Consider the following 11,774-nt stretch of genomic DNA (forward strand, 5'->3'; position numbering starts at 1 on the left):
CCTTTATAGCGTTCTGACATAGTAATAGTAGCATTTGAAGAAATAAATAATTAAAAAAAAGGTTTTTATTAAATACACCAGCAGCAGTATGTGTGTGTGTGTGTGTGTGTTTGTATGTGTTTTGTGTGCGTGTGCGTGTGTGTGTGTGTGTGTGTGTGTGTGTGTGTGTGTGTGTGTGTGTGTTTAGTGCAGGTAGAAAGTGTGGTGTGCGTCTGTGTGTGTGTACCTGTGTATGTGTGTGTGTGTGTGTGTGTGTGTGTGTGTGTGTGTATGTGTGTGAGTATGAGTTGTGTGTCAGTGTGTGTATGTTTGGGTTTAGTGCAGAAAGTGCAGTGTGCTTGTGTGTGTGTGTGTGTGTGTGTGTGTGTGTGTGTGTGTGTGTGTGTGTGTGTGTGTGTGTGCGTGCATGTGTATGTTTTGAGTTAGTGCAGGTTGAAAGTTCAGTCACAGATGTAGTAGTGCAGGTGGAATGTTCAGTCGCAGATATGGTGGTGGGGATGAGGGGGGGGAGCGTTGTCAGTGGCCTGGCTGGCTAGAGGCTGACAGTGAAGGGAGAGTGGGTTGAGTGTTCAGTATCTTGATTGCTTGATGCATCGTGCTGCTTGCAAGTCTGGTGGTACGGGAACGGAGGCGCCTGTACCTCTTTCCAGAGGGCAGGAGGCTGAACAGTTTGTGTGCAGGGTGGCTTGTGTCTTTGATGATCATCAGTGCTTTCCGGGTGAGGCGTGCGGTGTAAATGTCCTGCAGGGAGGGGAGTGGTACTCCAATGATCTTCTTCGCTGTGTTCACAACACGCTGGAGTGTCTTCCTGTTTTTCTCCGTGCAGCTTCCTCCCCACACTGTGATGCAGCTGGACACGACGCTCTCTATGGTTCCTCTGTAGAATGTTGTCATGATGGAGGGTGTAGCACTTGCCTTCTTTAGTTTGCGCAAGAAGTAGAGACGCTGATGGGCCTTCTTCGCCAGTGATGTAGTGTTGGTGGTCCAAGAGAGGTCGTCGCTGATGTGCACTCCAAGGAACTTGGTGCTGCTCACTCTCTCCACAGCATCACCGTCGATGGTCAGTGGTGGCAGTTGTTTTTGGACCCTCTGAAAGTTGACAACAATCTCCTTGGTCTTGTTGACATTCAGCAGGAGGTTGTTGTCTTTGCACCATCTGGCCAGCAGGTCTACTTCTTCTCTGTAGTGGGTCTCATCGCCCTTAGTGATGAGGCCCACCAGTGTTGTATCATCCGCAAACTTCACTAGATGGTTAGTGCTGTGGGTCGTTGTGCAGTCATGTGTCAGCAGCGTGAACAGCAGGGGGCTGAGAACACAACCTTGCGGAGCCCCCGTGCTCAGGGTCAGGGTGCTTGAGGTGTTATTCCCTACCCGTACTGCTTGTGGTCTCTGCATCAGGAAGTCCAGCAGCCAGTTGCAGAGGGAGGTGCTGAAACCTAGTTTGTCCAGTTTTCTGATGAGTTGTTGTGGTATTATGGTATTGAATGCTGAGCTGAAGTCAATGAACAGCATTCTCACATATGAGTCTTTATTGTCCAAGTGGGTGAGGGCTGGATGGAGGGCAGAGCAGATAGCATCCTCCGTGGATCGCTTGGCTCGGTATGCGAACTGGTAGGGGTCCAGGGTGGGGGACTAAAGCAAGACCTGCTGTGAGGGCGAGGAAAAAGGTCTAGAACTGGGCAGTTGAAGAGTCTGAGCAAAATAGTATTATGCAACTGCTTCAAACACATCCAACAATCTTTGACAATATGGAAAGTTAACTTACATCTCATCTGGCAATAAATGGTTTCTGGTCCAATGACAAAAAAACCTTTGCCTCTTCCTGTGTTTGCACGTTTGTGTAGTGGCTAGGCCTACTAAGCCTACTATAGCAGGGGTGGGAAACCTTTTTCATTTGAAGAGGGGCTACTTCACATTTTATGAAGTCCTCCAAGGGTCGTAGGCCTAGTCTAGTCTATTATGAAGACAAACCATAGGCTTTGAAGGCATTTTTCTCAGTTTCAAGTGACTTTGACTTTGTAGGACAGAACAGTCATAACAGAGCAATCACAGAACAAAGCAGCAACAGTGGTGCTTGGAAAAGTAAGCTATATGAACTCTTGGGAGTTACTTGGATTTCTGCATGAATTGGGCATAAACTCTGATCCTCTTCTAATTCACTTTTGAAGGAGGAAACCAACGCACCAGAGGTTTCGAGGTGCAGGTAGCGGGTGCAAGATCAATTTTGTAGAAGAAGATACCGCACACTCTTGTCCATCGTGCTGCAATTTATTAACAAACCAGCGTTTCGGCCCGTATGGCCTTTCGTTGGTTTGTTAATAAATTGCAGCACGATGGACAAGAGTGTGTGGTATCTTCTTCTACAAAATTCATCTTCTAATTCACAACATTGCACATAGCCTACATTTTGCTTGAACCAATAGACTACTGCCAAAAAGGGTATAGGCCTACACAACCGTATCACGCACCAGTCGTAAAGTCTTCACGAAAAAAATGGGGGAATTTCTGGGGGAAATTGTGTACAAGGACGTGGTGAATTCACGATATTGCCCGTGTTTCGTGGTTGATTTACGGTTTCAGTCTCGTGGTTGATTTACGATATGCATTGAAAACTACGTGGTTGATTTACGATATGCATGCGTTGGCATTTGCGTTGGCATTTTTGCACAGGGGCGGGGACCGGCCGCGACAGAACCAGAACCAGGGAACGGCAGCTTTTGTGATATGCACCGGAATTCTCATCCGCCTTGTACAGGGTACAGTGGGGTAAATCAAATATAGCCTACCTGTGTAACAATTCGGTTCCTGCCGTACAGTGGGGTAAATCAAATATGGCCTACCTGTGTAACAATTTTGTGATATGCACCGGAATTCTCATCCGCCTTGTACAGGGTACAGTGGGGTAAATCAAATATAGCCTACCTGTGTAACAATTCGGTTCCTGCCGTACAGTGGGGTAAATCAAATATAGCCTACCTGTGTAACAATTCGGTTCCTGCCGTACAGTGGGGTAAATCAAATATAGCCGAATTCCGGTGCATATCGATATCGGTTCCTGCCATACATTTGTCCCACATCGCTTGATGAGAATTCCGGTGCATATCACAAAAGCTGCCACACCGGCCGCGACAGAACACTGCAGATACATTCCTTTGATCAAAGTAGCCTACATCAAATGCACTGTAGCCATGACAGAACCGGCCGCCTCCCGATTTAAAACACCGCTGATAGCCTGATTACACTCATGCCCGTAGGCCTACTCCTTCCCAGTAAAAATAAAATAAAATAACGATTGAATAAATAAGTAGCCCCTCGTGCCTTCTTTATTGGAATGCGGAGGTAGGTGCAATGAAAATATCGGAGTGAGGAGTTAGGTGCAATGAAAAGCGAAAACATTTTATTATTGCCCGTGTTTCGTGGTTGATTTAAGATTTGAGTCTCGTGGTGGATTTACGATATGAATGCGTTGGCATTTGAAAACTACGTGGTTGATTTACGATATGCATGCATGTAGTCTACAACTAAAACGTGTTTTGGCAGCTGATGAATGGCAGCGCATCTTCCTGATTTCCACCTTCTGTTTAAAATGACACGGGGAGTGACATGAAGCCGCCCACCGATTTAAAACACCGCTGGTGATTAGGCTACACTCCTGCCCGTAGGCTATCTTTGAATTTACACTCCTGCCCGTATCCGTATCCACATGCATATGTAGCCTACTGCGTCAGGGCGGTGGGTCCCAGACGCTGATGCTACTGATGCTGATGCACCACTCCTACTCACCTTTTCTCTGAAAGATGCTGATGTAGGCCTAGTCACCACCTTGCCCAGTGGTTTTCAAAGTGTGTGTGTCACAAAGTGTTGATTAAATGGTCTCTCTTAACACTACTCTTACTGTATTATTATAAGGCACTCTAGAATGGTGCAAGAGCTCCCATTCATTTTCAATGGGCGGTATTTTCAATGGGACTATTATTGTATAGGTAGGTTTGATACCTCACTACATCTCCATCCAGAAGAATTGACCAGGATTATTACAGACACGGTATACACTAACATTTAATGTGCATTTACCACTGATATTATAGAAGAAACTCACACGATTTCAAGTATTTATTTACAGTATTTATTTACAAACACACACACACACACACACACACACACACGTGCACAGATTTTGGGGGGTAGGTGCATTGTTAGAAAACACACAAAAAAAACAAATAAGCTTTGAATAATAATAATAATAACACTATAATGATAGTAATAAAAACAAAAGAAATCAACACAAAAACAACTAAAATGTGCCTTACACACACACACACACACACACACACATACAATACACACAAACACACACACACACACACACACACACATGCGCGTGCACAGATTTTGGGGGGCAGGTGCATTGTTTAAAAAAAACACACACAAAAAAACAAATAAGCTTTGAATAATAATAATAATAACACTATAATGATAGTAATAAAAACAAAAGAAATCAACACAAAAACAACTAAAATGTGCCTTACACACACACACACACACACACACACACACACACACACACATGCGCGTGCACAGATTTTGGGGGGCAGGTGCATTGTTTAAAAAAATCACACACAAAAAAACAAATAAGCTTTGAATAATAATAATAATAACACTATAATGATAGTAATAAAAACAAAAGAAATCAACACAAAAACAACTAAAATGTGCCTCACGGTAGCCAGACTGAGCCCTCCTTGTGAATCAGGTCTGGAGTAAAGTACTTGGTAAATGTTAAAGGGACACTGTGCAGGAAATGGTCAAAAAAGGTACTGCAACTATGCTGCTCATTGAAACTGGGCTGCATATTGCCAAATTTGGTCTTTACATGAAAGTGTACTAAGTAATAAACAAATATTTTCTAGTATGGTCCGAGTGCAGTCATTTTTGCAGCTGAAAGTGGCTATTTTTGGAAATTCAAAATGGCGGACTATGTTGAAGATCCCTTTTTCATGTATGAAAAGTGCAATTTTTCCAGTCATAATGAATACTTAGAATTTGATGGTGGTTGTGTACTCATGAAAAAGGTAACATTAGTGAAAGGGCAGCATGAATTCTGGAAATAGATTTGAATGTCGATGATAATCAGGCCAGCGTCATGGTGCCTCCCTTCATGGCGAGTGCTGGGGAGCTTTGAGGTCACTGAGAGAGAGAATTGTAAACATTAGACAGCTCTGTAGTTTTTCATTTCTACCAAATCTATAATTGTTAATTTGTACCACAATTGCATGTGAATATATATGTGGAGACAGCAACATGACAGCAGGGAATCTGGCCTTTTCCGCTGGAAAATACTGGTGTAGCTGGGCCATTCATGTCAACACAGTAATTTGCAAGTCGCTCACCCATTTGCAAGTAAGGTTGTTATGACACCCGGTCGCTTTCAGCCATTAAGTGCACTTAGAGCTGTTACTCAACACACTGCTACTATTTCACACATTTTAAACGTTGCCATTTTGCAGGAAGAGGAGCACCAGTTTCATTTCTCAACATTTGAAACAAAACTGTAAACAAAATTAATTGTGACCAGTTGATAATGGTTAATTATGTCCCTTTAAATGACTGTGATTGATGTTGAGGTTTATTTTTAGTTTAGTTTTCAAGTTGTACTCGTACATACATAGTGACATGTACATACATAGTGTAAGTAGTAAAGAAAAAAAATCTGGTTCAAAGCCTTGGATACTGTAGATGTAACATCAATGAAACATGCAACATAATTACCTTAAACTGTCTGCCAGGTTGGAGCGAAATCCTTCCCGCTGAAAAAGAGTTTGTTAACAGTTCATTAACTAGGTCACAAGTAGGGTACAAGTGCTATCGTAACAGTAATTTGCTGTGTAGTACTTACCATTCTGGGCATGGTTCCCATTTCAGAAGTCTTTGGAACACTCCCTGTGAAGGGAATACAATTATGTAATTTGTAGTTTGTAAAAGTGTGTATACACTGCAATTACCATTACATGACTTGTCTTTATTCCGTAAAATGCACCATTCACTTGTATAGATCCATACATTGTTCAAACATGGTATAATTTTGAATGATTTACTTGTTAATAAGTGAGAGGCAACCCCGTACCAATTATATTTTCCCCTAACGTTAACACCAGTTTATTATTTCTACTGTACTTTTCATATGCAATAAGCATGTCTTACCCTCCTTGTTCTTTCTTTCAAAACCCCAGCAATGGGGTATGTTTCGGCCTGGTGGTACTGGCACGCTGATAACAGAAAAGGGACAAATAAGTTACTTATTACTCCGGTAACAATATTTAATTGAGAGACCACTGGTTTGAGAGACCACTGGTTCACTACTGGTTAACACATGCACACTTAAGTGATTTATTATGTAGTCATTTGCGCTTACCTCGTTGTTTTCTCACCAGGCCGGCAACTCTTCTTTTGCCTACATGATTTGATATAAACAAGTATTTACTCAAATTGTAGCATATGTCAACACAATTAGATTTCACAGATAACATACAACATATGAAATGTATGCGACTGTTGCCTTCTCCAGGCCTACAGTGGGGTTAACACAGTAAAATACGTATATGCTAGCTTACAATTCCTACATTGATACGTTACTGCACTATAATAGCTAGATACCTTGTCTCTCCTCTGCTTTCTCCTGCATCTGCACCACTTCCTTCTCCTGCTCCCCTTCTTCAACTTCAACCACCGCCTCTTCCACTTCCTCTGCCACCTGCTCTTCCTCGGTCACCACCTCCTCTCCCTCTGCCACCTGCTCTTCCTCGGTCACCACCTCCTCTCCCTCTGCCACCTGCTCTTCCTCGGCCATCACCTCCTCTCCCTCTGCCACCTGCTCTTCCTCGGCCATCACCTCCTCTCCCTCTGCCACCTGCTCTTCCTCGGCCATCACCTCCTCTCCCTCTGCCACCTGCTCTTCCTCGGCCATCACCTCTTCCCCGAGCACCTGCTCTGGGGCCTGCTGCGGTACCTCTTCGAGGTTGAGGGTGACCACATCGTCCTTCTGCCAGTCTGTAGATGTTAGATAGACAACAATGTTTACTATGTGATAAAGTGTTAAACATAGTACATTCATCATCCAACAGGCACTGAAAATATGTCAGTATGGAACATGTTGCAGGTTGTCATTTGTCATTGTATGTTTGTTAATACCATGTCTGTGTAAGCTTCTGTATAACTTAATTTCTTTCAGGATCAAAAGCTTTACCGCTTCAAAAGTAGAAGGTACTTTTCCCCAGCTCTTTCTATTATGCATGTTGAACAACAACTTAATGCTCATTATGACATGTCTTGAAATGCCTTGAATCATTTGTCTTGAACCATTTCTTTTTCTCCCTCTCTACAGTGCTTGTTCTGCAGACAAGCCCTATTTTGATGGTGTGTTTGTGGCAGAGGATGCGGCTGTTGCAGACTTTGTCGGCACACTACATCGTGCAGTGAAACAGGTATTTATACCTGTTATTTCATTTACTTTGTAAAACAAACTTATGCCAAAATTTGTAAAACATTGACACAAAATGTCATGTTCGTGTCTTCATGTTATATTGTTTTTCTTCAGACACGTGGTCAGGGTACCTGTGGGGGGACATCCTGGGCTGCAGCGAAGGAGATTTCTAGGAGGGCAAATAAGATGGACGAAGAAGGCATGGAAGTTGCTGTTTGTAGGCATGGCTTTCTATTGAAAGCCCTGAATATGTACAGAGGTAAGATGAAGGGACTGGGTGAATACACCATTTTGCAATTAAACTCTTCAATATCAGACCCCAGCACTTAATAGCTACGGCAGCTACCTTTACAACAGTTGCCTACTACCTGAACAAAATCTTAATTCGCCTCCCCTAAACCCTGTATTTTACAAACCCTGTATTTTATGGGGGTTTGTGCAATTTAGTATTTAGTAACATTTAGTAACCTTTTCAAAGTTTGCCATACCTGTCTCATAACGTGCACAACAATTTATTCACAGGGGAGATCTTCGCCTATCCAATGTTTCTCCATAAAGCGCTAATGCCATGCAACGCAACCTTCTTTGCAATGGATGTGGCTTGCAAGTACTGGCCATACCTTCAGAAGGCTGCCAACCACCTGCCAGAGCTCCTAGAGCTTTTGAATTCCACACCCCTCCTTAGTGTCATGCATGCACAAAACCACGAGACCAAGTGTCAGGTAAGTAATGATGTATTCATGTGTACGGGTATTGAAATGGCAATAGATTTCGTGTCAGGTGTTAGTGTTGAAATGGTGTCAGTGTTGAAATGCCATGTTGTGATCTTTGTAGATTGCTTGGAGTGGAAAATACATTGAGGGTGCCGGGACTACTGCGGGAGAGGAAGTAGAGCAAGTGAACAGCTACCTGTCCCGCTGTGCTTTGACAACAAAGTACATGTCCAAAGGAGGTATTTGCTCCTCTTGCTATAGGCCTACATGTTTCTGGGCTTTTGTTGCTGTTCATTGCACAATGGCCTTCATGTCCATTTTAACTCTTTTGTCTTTTGACAGCACGTGTGGACATGCTGACTGTTCATGCCTTAGGGTGGAACAAGAAGAAAACCTCTGGACTGCAACAAGCCCTGTGCTCCCGATATGCCAAGGTAAGGCCGTCATTTCACAGTCATTGAGGCTGTCTTTTTTTGCTGCAACATTGCTTGTGAAACACTTCTGTGGTACTGTTGCACTGCACTACAGCCTTCATGGATGTTTTTTGTATCTTTTTGTATTTTTGTATTGCTTTTTCCAGACATGCAAGATGCTGACGGAAGCTGAGAAGGAAGAGCAGCAGAAAAAGGAGGATCTGGCCTGCACTGATGGAGCTGCATGGGTTGCTGAAGTGCAGGAATGGGCAACCCGCGGTAAATGCAGCTATTATTATTTTCTGTTCTCCCATACTTCTTTCCTCCTAAATTGGATCCTCCAAACTCTTCACTGAAATGATGGTGTGAAAACGGCAGCCTGTATTGTATTTCATTTCATCTTGAGCTAATGTTAATGTCTTACATTTACCAGCTACAGTTTTGGCAGATTCATTGACTTTTGACAACTCACAGGTTTGTCTTTATATTCACAGTAAGAACACGCCCTTTGAAGCTGCAGCAGGACATAGAGGGCCGCTATCTTAACCTTCGACAGAGGAAGCAAGCTCTGTACCGAAAGAATGGTATCTTTGTAATGTCCATAGAAAGTATTTCAGGATTTTTTAGTTAGTGCAGCTTACGCATAACCTCTCAGTCCTTGTATTTTCTGATTGTTTTCCAGACAGTGGTCAGTTGCGTCATCGTCTGCGGAGCGAGATGACTGTTGTTAAGAACAGGCTTCTTAAAGACATTGCCACCTTCAACAGTGCATCGCCAACAACGACAATCGACATTGGAACCGTGGAGCGATCATTGTCAGGAGATGGACCAGCTGTTTTTTGGCCTTGGGATGTGCAGGGGAGTGGTAAGAGAATTGTTCATTTATTCTGTTTTAGGCTACTCAAGTGTTTTTTTTTGTCATTCAAACATTTAAGTGACACCATTACAAATCTTGAAACTGCCAGTTTTCAATTACATACTGACAATTACCACATGGAAAAGTGACAGGGGGTGGGGGCCATCAAGGGTGTTACAGGCCCATCTAATTAGTATTCAAACAACAGAAACTGGATTAATTTACTAGTACTTTTTCACACTTGTAAGGAAACAACAATGCTGTTAATATGTCTGTACTCTACTCTACTCTACTCTTTGCCTTTCAGTCAGACTTGAGGACAAGCATGCCTACTTTGTGGCCTCGATGCGCAGGAAGCGCTTGGAAGAAGAGAAAGGCATCCTCGTGAAGGAGATGGAACAGCACACTACATCACTGAAAAGATTGATGTCTTGTCTAGAAGCAAAGATGTCATCGGCAGGTAAGTTGCAATTGTCAAACCTACTGTATATGTACCATCAAATAAAAAAATGAGAATTTTGCTTTCTTTGACATTTATCTGCACTGTTCAACTTGGAGGTTGTATTCTGACATGCCATGTGTTTGTCGTCGTATTTTTGATGTTGCATCTGCAGAGTCACAAAATGAGGGCCTTTCTGCCTTCTGTCGAAGACGGCTTCATGACCTGACAATCGTCCATCTTTCTGCTGTGGCAAGCTACAGGGCTGTTTTAAGCCCACAGGGGACCAATAGGCCATCTTGTGAGGAAGGGCAGGGAGATGACGGGAATGAGGACGATGTACACAGCAGTGATTTCTCATACACCAGTGATGAGGAAGAAACGGAGTGTAGGTACGGTGTAGAGAAACAAACATTGCATGGGAAAAACACAATGTCCAACTTACTTTGTTTTACCTCACAGAGTGTGAAGGGGCATGCTAATGTATCCCTTAGCTACTAATCTTTCCCTAATCCATTTTCTGTCTTTGTCATCTTTCTAGTTCTTTAATCTGAGACGGTTTGGAATCATCAATCATCATTCCTTGGTAAGTGTTTTGAAAGAATACTTTGAATACCAATGTTTGATATCTTCTGTAATTACTGTAGTATGTATATAAAAGAAGTGAGTACATTTCTCACTTGTCTGCATTTTTGTAAGTGTTTCTTTAAATGGGACATTTCTTAAAATGATATTGACACAAGGAACATTAGACAGCATGAAGTTATAACTGCTGTATATTTACTTATTATCCCTATTCCCTCCATCATCTCCTCCAAGACACCCGCAGCTGTCTCCTTTCTCCTGCTTTCTCCAACACACCAACAGCCTCTCTCTGTCCTGCTCTCCTCTGTCTCCTCCATCCTGATCTCCAGTGCAGCAGCAGTGCCATCCATGTCACCCCCAGCAGCAGCACTGGCATTCATGCCCTCAGTAGCACCCAGGACAGAAAACACAACATTTAAATTAAACTGTTAAAAAACTCTGTTAAGCTATTGCCATTCCACCAAGAACTAAGTGATTGCTGTGAGTTATTCAGCCAGTGGAATGTGCTGTGTGTGTGTATGTGTGTGTGTGTGTGTGGGGGGGGGGGACTTTTTTTTGTTTTGTTCCACTGCTGCATGTGTATGTTTGTGTTGTAAATAAATACTTGAATGTTTGAACATGCCTCTCGTGTGAGTTTCTTTACTTGGTAGGTTCTTGCATATGAAATGTATAGTGTGTCTTTAATAGCCTAATATTCATAGTCAATTCTTCTATCCCATTTAAAGGCTTAAACATTACATTATGAATTGCCGGTATTACTTTTCAAGGTTAAAGTCCCTCTAGCAATGCTTGGGGTTAGGTGTCCTGCTCAACGGCACTTCAGCCATGGATGGAGGTGTAGGGAGAGGTTAGGGTGGGATTAAAACCTACAACCCCATAGATAGAAAGAACACATAAAATAATACAGTAATCAACACTTTGTGACCCCCCCCCCCCCACACACACACACACACACACACACACACACTTTGAAAACCACTGGTCAATGTGGTGACTAGGCCTACATCAGCATCAGCATCTTTCAGAGAAAAGGTGAATAGGAGTGGTGCGTGCATCACCATCAGTGGAGCATCAACGTCTGGGCATGATCATAGGGTGACCATCTGTCCGGACTTCGGGTGGACAACCCCGCACCCTAACCCACCGCCCTGTCGCAGTAGTCCTACCCGTGGCTTCAAATCGCCGGTGGGCGGCTTCATGTAAATTCAAAGATAGCCTACGGGCAGGAGTGTAATTACCAGCGGTGTTTTAAATCCGGAGGCGGCTTATGTCACTCCCTCCCCGTGTA

General features: G+C 43.2%; 2 protein-coding genes across 3 annotated transcripts; one reads left to right on the forward strand and one right to left on the reverse strand.

Moving 5' to 3' along the window:
* Window positions 1-4,378: 4,378 nt before the first annotated feature.
* Window positions 4,379-7,150, reverse strand: LOC134467869 (sodium/potassium/calcium exchanger 1-like). Of its 2 annotated transcripts, XM_063221840.1 has the most exons (6): window positions 6,655-7,150; window positions 6,413-6,451; window positions 6,202-6,266; window positions 5,897-5,940; window positions 5,770-5,807; window positions 4,379-5,187 (listed from the first exon to the last, which is right to left on the reverse strand). In XM_063221840.1, exons 1-5 carry the CDS (start codon window positions 7,112-7,114, stop codon window positions 5,771-5,773), a joined length of 645 nt encoding a protein of 214 aa, XP_063077910.1. In that variant the 5' UTR covers window positions 7,115-7,150; the 3' UTR covers window positions 4,379-5,187; window position 5,770. The 2 variants fall into 2 exon arrangements, with proteins under 2 accessions (XP_063077910.1, XP_063077911.1); XM_063221841.1 differs by having other exon boundaries at window positions 4,379-5,807.
* Window positions 7,151-7,349: 199 nt separating this feature from the next.
* LOC134467634 (uncharacterized) lies at window positions 7,350-11,380 on the forward strand (the record flags this gene model as incomplete). The annotated part of the gene is made up of 12 exons (XM_063221473.1): window positions 7,350-7,481; window positions 7,595-7,739; window positions 8,003-8,202; window positions 8,315-8,432; window positions 8,536-8,627; window positions 8,774-8,885; window positions 9,101-9,190; window positions 9,289-9,471; window positions 9,770-9,922; window positions 10,077-10,293; window positions 10,443-10,487; window positions 10,721-11,380. Coding segments are annotated over 11 exons (1,455 nt in total), but the record flags the coding sequence as incomplete, so codon positions are not given.
* Window positions 11,381-11,774: the final 394 nt, after the last annotated feature.

The sequence above is a fragment of the Engraulis encrasicolus genome, chromosome 17 (genome assembly GCF_034702125.1).
Source record: "Engraulis encrasicolus isolate BLACKSEA-1 chromosome 17, IST_EnEncr_1.0, whole genome shotgun sequence".
In the NCBI taxonomy this organism is placed as follows: Eukaryota; Metazoa; Chordata; class Actinopteri; order Clupeiformes; family Engraulidae; genus Engraulis; species Engraulis encrasicolus.